Source organism: Aspergillus terreus, genomic scaffold, assembly GCF_000149615.1.
Source record: "Aspergillus terreus NIH2624 scaffold_4 genomic scaffold, whole genome shotgun sequence".
NCBI lineage: Eukaryota > Fungi > Ascomycota > Eurotiomycetes > Eurotiales > Aspergillaceae > Aspergillus > Aspergillus terreus.
In genome coordinates, this window is record NT_165927.1 from 174,633 (window position 1) to 187,679 (window position 13,047).

General features: G+C 45.6%; 5 protein-coding genes across 5 annotated transcripts; 4 read left to right on the top strand and 1 right to left on the bottom strand.

Annotated features, from left to right (window-relative positions):
• Positions 1 to 844: 844 nt before the first annotated feature.
• ATEG_02842 (MFS transporter) lies at positions 845 to 2,661 on the top strand (the record flags this gene model as incomplete). The annotated part of the gene is made up of 2 exons (XM_001212020.1): positions 845 to 1,667; positions 1,730 to 2,661. 2 exons carry the CDS (start codon positions 845 to 847, stop codon positions 2,659 to 2,661), a joined length of 1,755 nt encoding a protein of 584 aa, XP_001212020.1.
• Positions 2,662 to 5,613: 2,952 nt separating this feature from the next.
• On the bottom strand, positions 5,614 to 6,421 carry ATEG_02843 (uncharacterized protein; the record flags this gene model as incomplete). The annotated part of the gene is made up of 3 exons (XM_001212021.1): positions 5,614 to 5,782; positions 5,843 to 6,017; positions 6,184 to 6,421. 3 exons carry the CDS (start codon positions 6,419 to 6,421, stop codon positions 5,614 to 5,616), a joined length of 582 nt encoding a protein of 193 aa, XP_001212021.1.
• A 735-nt stretch (positions 6,422 to 7,156) lies between these two features.
• ATEG_02844 (bZIP transcription factor) lies at positions 7,157 to 7,858 on the top strand (the record flags this gene model as incomplete). Its single annotated transcript, XM_001212022.1, has 2 exons — positions 7,157 to 7,284; positions 7,345 to 7,858. 2 exons carry the CDS (start codon positions 7,157 to 7,159, stop codon positions 7,856 to 7,858), a joined length of 642 nt encoding a protein of 213 aa, XP_001212022.1.
• Positions 7,859 to 9,860: 2,002 nt separating this feature from the next.
• On the top strand, positions 9,861 to 10,925 carry ATEG_02845 (uncharacterized protein; the record flags this gene model as incomplete). The annotated part of the gene is made up of 1 exon (XM_001212023.1): positions 9,861 to 10,925. The coding sequence occupies one exon, from the start codon at positions 9,861 to 9,863 to the stop codon at positions 10,923 to 10,925; it is 1,065 nt and encodes a 354-aa protein (XP_001212023.1).
• Positions 10,926 to 11,740: 815 nt separating this feature from the next.
• ATEG_02846 (uncharacterized protein) lies at positions 11,741 to 12,175 on the top strand (the record flags this gene model as incomplete). The annotated part of the gene is made up of 1 exon (XM_001212024.1): positions 11,741 to 12,175. One exon carries the CDS (start codon positions 11,741 to 11,743, stop codon positions 12,173 to 12,175), a length of 435 nt encoding a protein of 144 aa, XP_001212024.1.
• Between the last annotated feature and the right edge of the window lie 872 nt (positions 12,176 to 13,047).

A 13,047-nucleotide genomic window follows, 5' to 3' on the forward strand; every position in this document is an offset into this window, starting at 1 on the left:
AGAACATAGAATACGAATTAATAGAGTGGTTGTTTTGTCGGATAATTTTCAGGAGAGAATTGTAACTTAAGAGAGTCTGATTTGGTGAAGCTGGTTTTGCCCTGGTCCATATCAAATACGATCTTTCGTTCAGTTGTTAGATATAGCACCACGGAGATAGGAAAAGACAGCTCTTCTGCTGCACTTACATGGACCAAGATTCAGGCCTGACTTCAGTTGTTTCCCCCCCAGAAATGCTCCTGTCTAAAGGCCAGTACAGTAGAGAGTAATCAATACTTTAGACTTCTCGTGTTTGAGTAATTGTCAGACGGGTGAGTAGTTAACAAAGTTTAAGCCTTGATTTATAAGCCCCAGATCCAACCAAGTTGACTAATCATCAAGCTCATTCTCGTCACTTCTCATTATAAATCTATCCTTATCTCCGTCGGAAACATCCGAGATGAACTATATCTCCACTAGCTAGAGGATTATTACGATCTCTGGGCACATCGGGATCGGGGCAATCCAACGGACGATGTTAGTCTCGAATTGGTAAATGATCCAATCATCACCATTGTTAAATGAGTCATTCTACCATCCAGTGAGAGATGGCATCAATGTCTGATTTATAATTTCTCGTGTTTAGCCTCGGATTAGCAAGCGCCTTCGGTGATAACGTTATGGTTGTTAACGTCATGGTTGTAGATGGAGTTAAGCTCGGTGAAAACAATTATAAAGAGCTTGTCACTTTTCAGTATACATATTATCCTCCAGACAGTCTTCCACTGCGTACTTTACTCTCTGCCTTCGCATAACGGGGAAAAAAAAACAAGTTTAGTTCGTCTCCGGGCGTTCCATTCATACTATGCAGGCAGTCCTCCGAGAATCCGCCTTCGGGCAGCTCGTCCGTCTCGTTACAAAAAACAAATACTTTCAATATCCTGAGGAGAAGGCCGATTTCAAGCTACCTGATCAATGGATCAAGGTCATGGACGGATTGGACGCTGCAGCCAGCTCCGAACACGCTCAAACCGACGCTCAAACACCAACACGACAGCCCGACAGTGATGAAAGTCTCAGTCAAGTCACCACCAATTACAGTCTATCCTTTACCGAAGCCCGCCTCGAAGCGGACCAGCAACATGAGATCGAAAAAGTCAAGTCGATTCCCATTGCCCCGAAAAAGACCAAAGATGGCGCTATCCTGGTCGACTGGTACTATACCGATGATGCCGAGAATCCACACAACTGGTCCAATCTCAAGCGCGCTCTGGTAGCAACAATCATCTGTCTCTATACTTTCGTCGTATACACCACTTCGGCCATCTACACGTCGTCGGTGGGAGGCATCATTGCGCAATTCGGCGTCAGCGAGCTACTTGCTACATTGGGTCTCTCGCTGTATGTGCTTGGATATGGGATCGGACCGCTGCTCTTCTCACCGATGAGTGAGATTCCCATTATTGGGCGCAATCCCGTCTATATCGTGACCATGTTCCTCTTCGTCATCATATCCATCCCCACAGCTTTCGCGGGCAACTTCCCCGGCTTGATGGTGCTTCGCTTTCTGCAGGGGTTCTTCGGTTCTCCCTGTCTTGCTTCGGGCGGTGCTTCGATCGGCGACATGTATAGCCTTATGTCTCTGCCCTACGCCATGATGGCCTGGGTTGCTGCCGCGTACTGCGGACGTAAGTCTCGCCCCTCAGATTCTTTTCCGTTCAGTGCCCTCGGTCCTAACAGTATGATATAGCTGCCCTCGGGCCACTCCTCAGCGGCTTCGCCGTCCCAGCCAAGTCCTGGCGCTGGTCTCTCTTCGAATCTATCTGGGCCTCGGCACCTGTGTTCCTCCTCATGTTCTTCTTCCTCCCCGAGACCAGCACCTCAACCATCCTGCTCCGGCGCGCAAGCCGTCTCCGCCGCATCTTTAAGGACGATCGCTTCATGTCCCAGTCGGAGATCGACCAGCGCAACATGCGCATTTCTGATGTAACCGTGGATGCGCTGATCAAGCCCCTAGAAATCACGATCAAGGATCCCGCCGTGCTTTTCGTGCAGATCTATACCGCTATCATCTACGGCATCTACTACTCCTTCTTCGAGGTCTTCCCGCTGGTCTACCCGGTCGATTACAACATGAACCTTGGTCAAATCGGTCTAGTCTTCCTGTGTATTTTGGTATCCTGTATTCTCGGGATTGCCATCTACTTCTCCTACTTGTACTTCTGGATGAATCCGCGCATCGCCCGCTTTGGATTCCCGGAACAAGAGACGCGCCTGGTCCCAGCGCTGCCCGCCTCGTTCGGACCCACGATTGGTCTCTTCCTCTTCGCCTGGACAGCTCGCGCCTCGATCCACTGGATCGCGCCTACGATCGGAATCACCATCTACGGCGCGACCGTATTCGTCGTCATGCAGTGCATTTTTGTTTATATCCCACTCAGCTACCCCAACTACGCTGCCAGTCTGTTTGCCGCGAATGATTTCTTCCGAAGTGCGCTGGCTTGTGGCAGTGTGCTCTTTGCACACCCATTGTTCGGCAACTTGGGCGTTGCTCGCGGTGTCAGCCTCCTTGGTGGACTGAGCGTTATTGGCATCATTGGTATCTGGTTGCTTTACTTCTATGGTGCGAGACTGCGTGCCTTGAGCAAGTTTGCGCTCTCGCCCGGTGCTTCGTTTGAATAATAAGGCTGTGCGATAGTGGGCATCGAGCTTGAGGGCGCTAATAAAGGATGGCCTGTTGGAGGTGTATGGAAAAGAGCGATGGTGTTTCCGGAGTCTCTTTAGACTGGTTGCTGTCTTTGATGCAAGTAATTAAGAACAATTAATTTTCCAGTGTCTTCCCATATACAACAACAACAAAAAACATTTAAAGTAAGAAAGAAAAACATACAATAGCATATATATGTCGGTGCTCACCCACCCCAGCGTCTGTTCCCTCGCCGCTTTGCCGCCCACGTTCCGGCGGCCTTCAGGTAAACATTCAGGTATCTGAATATTTTGCGCTCGATTACCAAGAAGCTGCATTTTAACAAAAGCACACAATAGCGCCCATGTGTGAGAGAGAATATACTTTAAACCACAATACGTCAGTCTTACTCTTACATCTTTATCCATAACTTGAAACTGATCGGATACTATACTAAACAAGCCCCTTGCAAATTTTACGTGCGTGATTAACCTTAACGAGCATGATAATAAAGAGATTAAACGAGCTGTTCTTCCACGGACAGTCGAATAGTATAAGCGGAGTCTGAAGATTTTTAACAAGTAAGTTACTCGAATTTGCGGAGTCTTGCCTCTTACCCTTTTAGATTCCTTAAGCTGTACCCTGCTACCTGCTCTTCCCCGGATATTAAAATCTACAAAGGGTTTTTGGAACTCTACGCAAGAAATATAAAGGGTCGGATCGAGAAAAGGCCTACAACAGAGACCGTGGAGAATTTCCGCCGGAACTTCGAAATAGCTCTTACTCGGCTAAGGGGCTTCTATGTCCCAAAGAACATGTTTAATATGTTGAAGGAATTATGGATTTTCAAACCTAATATAGTCTGTACTAATAAATCTCTCTAACTATATTATATCGGATTTGAAGACTAAATTTAGTCTTCTAGATGTTGAGATATCTAGAGATGGACTCTCTCCAAATAATTTGACTATCTTTTTAATATAACTCTGGTGTCGGGACTTTAAGGAATATTGAGGCCAGTTTTCTGACCGGAGTAGAATGTAGCTTACTGTATTAATACTACTTTATTGCTTTTTGTCCGCCCGAACTGGAGAGGTGTATAAGTTAACAGCTCGCCGGTCTCTTGCCCGGCAGAAGGACAGTAGCGACGAAAATAACGCGAATCTCCGAGCTAGCGCCATGGCTGCATGCTACAAGGTCCGTATCCAGCTATTTGTATTTGGCAGAAGGCTTTGGAGGCTGACCTCGCACAGCATTTTATCCTTACCATAGAACTGGTTGATGGCATTCCGATGTTGGTGTTGACCTATGCTCGGAAGTTTGTAAAGGGGTACTGGAGAAGGAAAAAATGGGAACCTCCAGTGCTGCGTTCTACGAGGTGTACAAAGAGAATGTTATACTCTTTTTTAACTTGATTTTTTTCATGCTTCCATTGTTTTCTGCTGACTATGCTTTCCGCCATTGCAAATCGTATACCGAGATCCTTAACGAAGTAGACTCTATCAAGATCAGCGACTTAGAGTCACAGTCCAACCACGTTATCTCCAGGATCTATTTTCGAAAAGATCTCTTGGATACTCCGGTATTTAGACTATTGAGCAAGCTAGATTGTGAAAGCTCCACGGGTAGGGTAAGAGGTGCCGATGCATTTGGAAAAGAGTTTGCTGTATTTGGGTGTCGGAGCGGGTATGAACTGAATGTTACTGCCTGTGCGTGTCGTCGATGGGCACTGATGGAAACCGGTAGGGAAATATGCTAATCTACTGTCGCTGTATGAGCCACTCACGTTTTATAGATAAGAAATACTCCTAGACGGCTCGAATGAAGCATGCTTCTCACACTGAAGCACGCACTTTTGGCCGATCGTACGCTCATCCTGTGTGCGAAGTGGATGGACCTGTAACTTACTTGAATATTGCTTCCCGCCATGAGTATATCTAAAATCGACGCAGCATGGGCATACACTGTAACCTAAATCTGTGGCAATCTCTACCCGCAAAGGCGGAATTTGAATTCTAGGAACGAGAGGACGTTATGGCACTTAACACAGAATTCGCACTCCTTAGCTCGGCCGACAGCCAGGAAATGGCGTATGAGATTTACCTGCAACGGCGTCGAGTCCCGAGTCAAAAGGATAAGCTCTATCTTGAGGAACTTAAACGACAACGGGGGGTCCAACAGGGTACCTAAACAGGAAGTGTCTATGAACAAACTTTCTTCTACTACCGCCGGCGAGCTATGCTAGAGCGGGACCTCCTCGCTCAGATTTTGCTGACTAGGTTAACTATACGAAGCTCAACTGGGCTGGAGGCTATGAAGGCACTGGAAACAATCTGCAGCCAGTACCATCCGGTTACCTATCGGTCAGGCTTACGACCCGGCAACGACGGCAAGTGTATGTGTGGTGGATTAGTCGATAGGTAAGTCTTTCCCTGCTAATATATACCATTGTACTGATCTAGTAGGTTTCACGCTCATCGTCAATGGCTACATCTATATCGGTGCTATCACAAGAGACTCAGTCAAATGAGTGTAGACGATTTTGCGGAGTTTTGCTTTGAGTGCGACGTCTGGTTTAACAATCGCAACGGATGGCAGTCAGTACTGTCAAGATTACCTCAGCAAGCCATAAATGGGCGCTTAAGTACCACAACACATCTTTGGCCTGGTACAGCAACAGCAATTGCTCATTATGAATACACTATCCCCGCAGACCGTCTCCAAAGTTAGAATCTTAGGACAGGGTCAATCACTCCTTCACTCTTATTCAGCTACTCCTAGCTCGCAATACAACGGCGGCGCACACTGTATGGGCAAAATTAGCCCAACCAGAGAGCAGCAGAATCAAATGATTTGCTCCCTTACATGTCCCACCGTACGAACAAACCACCGGTGTCAACCACAGTACACATCGCATATCACCAGTTCATTCAGTCCACTTGGGTGAATTACTTGGAAAAATCAATATATCCTTTCCCCTTGACAAAAGTCGCAAGCCATGGCACGGAAGGGTCCTGCCTGTCTGCAAGCTGCTTAAAGAACTCAGCATGGGCCTTGCCATCAACACCTGCTCGCATCGCTGTTCCTTCTGGTGTGCGCTGATCGACATAGTGAAACCTGAGATAAATAGTAAGCATTGTCTATGGGGGCTGAAGACAAAAGCTCGGTATTACTCACCTGTACCCCTTCAGAGAGTATGTTTGGTCCGCCGATCCAACCCAGTATGCGCTTGCTGCTTTGCCTATCCCTAAAGTAACAAGAACATTGGAAGCCGAAATAGTGGTATTCAGCCAGTTTCCAGTGTAGATAAATGTTTTCCTCACGGTCTCCGGGAGCTGCTCAAATCCCTTCACTGCACAGTCAGCAGCAATGATTGCGTTGTGAGTATTAACCCAGATATCGCGATCCAGGGCTTCCGGGGGAAAAGAAAGCGGGGCGTTGGGGGGTGGAGGCGTGAAAGTTGCCGCTTAGGATAGAAAGAATTAGCGCTACTTCAGCATAACATCTCAGGACTTTACCATTGTAGATAACAACACTGGGGATTCCTGCGGCTGATTTAACTTTCTCAAAGATTAGAGGAACTGCCGTTTTCTCTGACAAGTCTGCTTGAATTGTGATATATCCTTCAGGTGAGATGCCGTTTGCAATGCGACGGGCAGAAATTGCGACCTGATACCCATCTTGGCTAAATCTGTGAGCCACAGCTGCGCCTACATTGGCACCTGCTCCGAGGATAAGCACAAGTGGCTTGGACATTCTGGAGATAATCCAATATGGGAATTGTATGCTGATCTAGCCCTTAGTGGTTCAGTTTTAGCACTTATGCTTATCAGAATAAACCTAAAAGTGAAGCAATGTGTGCTATATATGCTTTAAATTGACGTCGTGCTATTAGGATATTAGGACTGAAGTAATTTATAATCCAACTTTAATATTAACTACGTGACAAGAGTCTTGCACTATACTTACAAATCATGCTGATTCGTAATCCACCTTTACCAACGTAATCCACAACCTAGCAAGCCACAATACTGCGATTTGGAATGTGGATACAAACAGACTGGCATGACGACTACGGTTTCAATGCTGAAGTTTAATTCTCTTAACCTTTGTTTTCTGTTTGCTGAGCAAGACAGGTCCCGCTTTGCCCATTTTTGCAAACATCACAAACCTTGAAGACTATCAACGGCAAATAGCCTCGCATCGTACTGGAGGCATAGCAGTTTCATCTCCATCACCTCATAGCCTTTTACTAATTCAAGTCGGCAGTCGATTTTCGTCGGTGGTGCTATGGAAGAACGGGTTGACTAAGCTGCCACCACAATCAAGTTGTTGCAAACCACTCCTTGTCATGCATGATCTTCACGGTTCCAATTAACTACTAAAGTCGATACCAACACCCGGTTGCTCTTTTATTTTATTTATTTTATTTTATTTTATTTTATTTTATTTTTTTTTACTCCTGATACATTCACATATTCACGCGCTACCATGCAAGCAGCACTTCGGAAAGACGGAGACGAAAGTGTTCAAAATGCAGCTCTAATAAACAATACACAGGTGCAATACCACTCATCCGCCACCGAGCAGGACCGACGGAAGTTTCGAGCAAAAGCTGTGTACGTTTTATCCAACCTACATGTAATGATCCGGGCGACTACTAACACTCCCACTGTCAGTCAACGGGCCTACCGTGAACGAAAGGACCAACATCTTATTCGCCTAAACCAGCAAATTAGCGCCATGGAAGATTTGAATGCGGGCCTTCATGCGAGCAATGAACAGCTCAAGCTTGAGATTGCGAGAATAGCAGCGGAAAATGAATTGTGCCTTGCAACATGTATGAGCAGTTTCATCTCAGCCACGGAAGAGCGCGCATCAGAGGCTGCATTGGCAGATATACTTGTCGAGGCTCCGAGCTTGAACTCCGCGTCGGATTTGAGGCCTAGTGGTAGCCCATACTACCATCCGGTCCATCGGCTAACAGAGAGCAAGGACGGTGACAAGCTTTTAGATAAAGTTGCTGCGTGGGACATGATTCAGAACCATGCACTGTATAAAGCGGGTGTAGTAGACATCATCGGTGTTAAACAAAAGTTGGAAGGTTTTGCGCAGTGCAACGGTCAGGGCATTGCATTTGAACGAGGCCGAATACGGAGCGCTATTGAGAATAGTGTCATCAGCGACTCGTAGCTACAAGGCGCAGCAAGTCTTTAATCGGTCTATTTTCTTTTCCCTATTTTTTTCTTCTGTTAAAAAAAAAAATAAAAAATAAAATAAAATAAAATAAAATAAAATAAAATAAAATAAAATAAAATAAAATAAAATAAAATAAAATAAAATAAAATAAAATAAAATAAAATAAAATAAAATAAAATAAAATAAAATAAAATAAAATAAAATAAAATAAAATAAAATAAAATAAAATAAAATAAAATAAAATAAAATAAAATAAAATAAAATAAAATAAAATAAAATAAAATAAAATAAAATAAAATAAAATAAAATAAAATAAAATAAAATAAAATAAAATAAAATAAAATAAAATAAAATAAAATAAAATAAAATAAAATAAAATAAAATAAAAAGAGAGAGAGTGAGAGAGAGGGAGAGAGAGAGAAAGAAAAAAAATCAATATCCGAATCTATCAAGCCAATAGACTAAGTTGCTTCAATAGAGCCGAGCTGAAGGGGTCAGTTCGGTCAACCTAGATATGCTCTTTATTTGGGCGAACGTAGCCGGTTATCTTGCCGTTGGGCCGCGCACCCTTCATATTTGGATTTCTTCCACGGCTCCCTTCTCTGCTGGGGTTTTCGCTATAGTGTTTCTTTTTCATACGTAGCCTTAGCGAAATGCTTGATTCCTCCGTGGTCATGGCTCCTGAAACACAGCCTCCATAAGTTTGGGCCAGTTCAGTTTAGAAATGCCGGGTACACAGAAGAAAAGAAGAACTGAATGAAAGAGATGACAATGGCCAGACTTAGAGATACTTGGATTTCCCAGGACTGTTTGTACAATATAAAGCCAATGGACCGGGCATAAAAGTCCAACATGACCATTCCCTCGGCTGGTAGCATACGGCGAAATGATTCGCACTCAATTCTTACCATTTGCTGTCGGTCATTCGCGTTGGAGTTTGCTGACACAAGTGGACGGACTTTCCCGGGCATCATACTATTCGAACAATACAAAAAGAAACAGTAACGATTTTGTCGCGCTCGAGATGATTGACTGGCTCCCGTCTCGCCGCCAAACCGCGGAGTCAACAGTAGTCTATAGCTTCATCCCAGTGGGTACTCTAACGCGCAAGCAACTCTGTCTGCTGGTTGAAAGGCGGCGCCGGTTAAAGTAACCGGACTAACGACGGGCACTTTCGACGACTTCCCCTATTCGAGCTGCCATCATGCCCAGGCGTCGTGTGGGTAATGGTGACTGGGCATGTTTTACTAGGGCATCTGTAATGAATTTAATACTCGCATGATATTCTCATTCCTACGTTTGGCTGGGCTTTCCTTCATAGCGCGATGAATGCTGCTGGTAGAAAAAAAGGCTGCACTGAAGTAGACCCAGTGCAGTGGTGTAGATTGTCCGGAGCAGAGGAATGTCCGAACTTGAAAATGGCGGACCCATCTGAGATCGTCGGTGAGGATGTCAGGTTAATTGCTACTGGCGGTGTTCTAAGTGGTGCTAAAGGCTAGCAACGTCCCCAAGAAGCTATACAGATAATGCAACCAGTTCCCAAGAAGTATGCGCCACCACAATGTAGTAAATGCTATCAAATTAATCATATTAGAACAAGCTGTGGTGTTAGACCTTGATAATTCAAATATACAAAACCATTCTGCTTTTGGTTTCCTTCCATAATAGTGAGATATCTCATGGTTTTCAGGCGTGATGGGGTTGCTTACTGGAGACGGCTATGACATATAAAAACTTAAAAAATAGAGTTTTCCATTCACGTATATCTTACCGGTCCGTTTGCATCCAGATTACCAATCTTACCAATCACTGGTGATTATTAAATGTTAGGTGACACTTGGAAATAGTTACGTCAATGCACACCTTAGTTCTCACCTGGGGACGGAGCAGTTCTTGATTATAAGAATAGGGGTGAGGCTGTATAAGTCACCTCCCGCCAAAAACCACATTTCACAAACATTACTTATACTGTCTGTCACACAGTCTTGTACGGAATATGGATCCTGGGAAGACCACACCCATTGAATCCACCTCTAATAAGCTGGAGAGGTTCCAAGTGATACAGGTTTATTACAAAGTTGTGTCGCAGCATGGCATCCGTGCCGATATCCTCGTGCCCCAGACAGACTTTGGAGGGAAACGTCCGGCCATAATTCGTCTTCATGGTGGAGGATTGGTAGTGAAATTGCCCGCCAAGTTTACTTATATACAGAGAGCTGACAAGTTGCAGATACAAGGTGACTCTCTTGTACCTGAACTATTCCCTCGATGGTTAGCAGACCTCGCGTACAAACATAATGCGATTATTATATCGGGGAACTATCGCCTTATGCCCGAGGCCACGGGTTTGCAAATACTGCAGGACGTTGAGGACCTTTGGACATACATCCACTCGCCGACGCTAGCGAGCGTACTATACTCTCGGCCTATTCCAATTGAGCTTGACCTGGACCGCTTGATTGTTGCTGGCGACTCTGCGGGGGGGTTGTTAAGCGCCTATTTGGCGCTCTCTCATCCTGATAATATCCGCGCCGGCATTTTGGCTTACCCCATGCTTGATGTACAATCAGACGCATTCTCTACCCCTCGAGAAAGGCGAATAACCGGCTTACCATTCGTTCCTCGATCGGTCTTGACGGAGCACTGCCAGAACCTGGAAACAGGAGATATAGTTTCCAGCGCACCACAACCTGATCGGTCCAAGCTGACTAGCGCCGTTTTTCATTATGGGATGTTCTCTGAGCTCTATGAACGTGAATCGGAGAACTCCTCGCGCCGAGGATTACTATTTCCGCTAGACAAACTAAGAGAAACTGAAACAAAACTTCCGCGCGGGGGGATTTGCATTTTCCATTGTATCGACGACGATGCGGTTCCTGTCGAAGGCAGCAGGAAGTTTGCGGAAATTGCAAGGGCGACCATGAGAGGGAAGCAAGGCGGCGATAAGGTGGTGCTCACCTTATTAGAGTCTGGTAATCATGCATTTGATTTTGAAACTGATCTGGATGAGCCGTGGTTGACAAATACACTTAAGCATGCGGTAGACACTTGGTTACAGTGAGGCTGTATCCTAATATCGCGCAATACCTACCGCTGTTCACTATAATCTATCTATAGATTACACACAAATGTCTCGATTCCAATTGGTTTCGGGACATGAGCCGTAAGGTCTGATCATGAGGGCCACTGCCTTTAAGAAACCCATATTTTATTAATATAAGTCAATCATATTGTTCCATAACACCTGCATCAACTGCTCCTGATGGATGGGCTTGATAATGTGAACATTAATACCCTTTGTCGCTGGTGGACTGGCTGGATGAAAAGTCTCACCGAGCGCCCCGCGGGAATCCAGGTCTTTTCCGGTTCCGCCTCAATTGAGCGAAAGATATTTTATAGACGAGGATCCATATCAACCTGACGCCATTGAGTATATACGGAGACTTCCAACGTCCAAGTTCGCTCAAGCGTGGCCTCATTTTGGTGTCGACAGGAATTTACCTGCCGGTATAATTCACCGGCAGAGAAAAAAAGAACCAGGCCCGAGCGGAACGGGTGGGGGATTGTGTGGACGGCCGTGGCTGGTATTGCCTTCGGAGGGTTGGTGCCTCAGACTACCAAAGAGGTAAAAAAGCTATAGTTTTTACAACTGGACTCTTGGAGACGTTGTTCGCGGAACATGATTGGCTTAGGAGCCTTGGACAGAGTGACCTTGGCTGTACGGAAGCCTTGGAACACTTAGAGAACGCGCTCCATTCTAAAGCTCCAGGCTCGGTATTTGGAACATATGTCAGCGAAAGAGGGAATTGGGAAGATGCCAAGTATGCAATCCAATGTGGGAACACAAATGACGCTGCCGCGGTGTTTGGCAGATATATGACGCTACTTGAGCGAATGGTGGATCAATATTGTCCGGAGGAAAATAACCTGCATAAGAAGAAGGATTTTGTCTTTGTTAAGACAGCAGGTCTATTAGAGGAGAGTTACACAAACACGAAGCTCCCAACAGATGAATCTCGGGCGAACGGTGATTATCTCGACAAACAATTAGGAGCTGTTATCCAGAAGATCATTGATATGGTAAACTCGGGCCATGGTAGAGGACATTTGGTTGGTGCAGAGGCCTGTTCTTGGGCTGCTGTATGCATTATCAGGGCATGGGCAACGAATGTCCAAAGCATCAGAGCTGGAATAAGAGGAGCGGATAATATGGCTTATATAAAAACTTATGGAGATGATGAAATGATGGCCATCTCCCTGGAAGAGGAGGTAAATTTGCAAGATCTTCCAGCTATGATGATATTCGGTTGATATTATGGGTATATGCGGGGGACACGGGTGGGCCAGATACAACTGGCAGAGTGAAAGTGTAGAATGTTATTGTCGGGGGACAGCCGGGGGGGAATGCCTATTTCCTTTTTTAGCTCAGTCTGCTTTTTGTTGGGCCCTAAATTGTCTATATCTCTATAGGAGATTTTCCCTGTAGTTAGCAAATGTACCGGATTGTGAAGCCATAGCAACTTGTTCCGGCAGTATTTTTGAACAAGGCAGAGAAAGAGGTGCCTCTGTCGTTCACATTTATCCTCGGAGTCGGCTTAGATATGCCACTATTCTCCAGGCCATGATGAAAGACCCACAGAGCGGGAACTGTGCGACTACTGCGAATCCGATTGGGCCGTATTTAAAGTAGTGGGCCATCGGCCCATGTATAAGGTAGTAAATAAAGGAGAATTTCGTCCTCGTATCAGGGGATTACTTCTCATGCGCGGTACGGCTTTGTTCGTCAAAAAGCACCATCTCCGCTCGACAATCTGGATAGACCAAGGCAATTTCCCGGCCCATGGTGAATCTCTCAAGGGAGTCCGTCGCATCACGGTATAGCATTGACAAGTGGTATTTCCCCGGCGCCGGATCCATCTCGACGGTCTGTGATGGCAAGAACGGCCTACGCTATTAGTCCAATGCACCAGGAGCGGAGCGCCATCAGGTCGGCCACTATACCAGGCAAAGTAATTAGCTACAACGCCAGCGGTAGGGGGAATGGAATGGTGGTAACTCTGATGGGAGGCGTAGTTGGGATGATGTTTTCTAGATGGCAATACCCAGAGTCGCACACCTGTGCCCTAACTATCCCGTCCCTGATAGAGGTACATCTCTCAAGTCGCTTCAGGAATCTGGCTTCT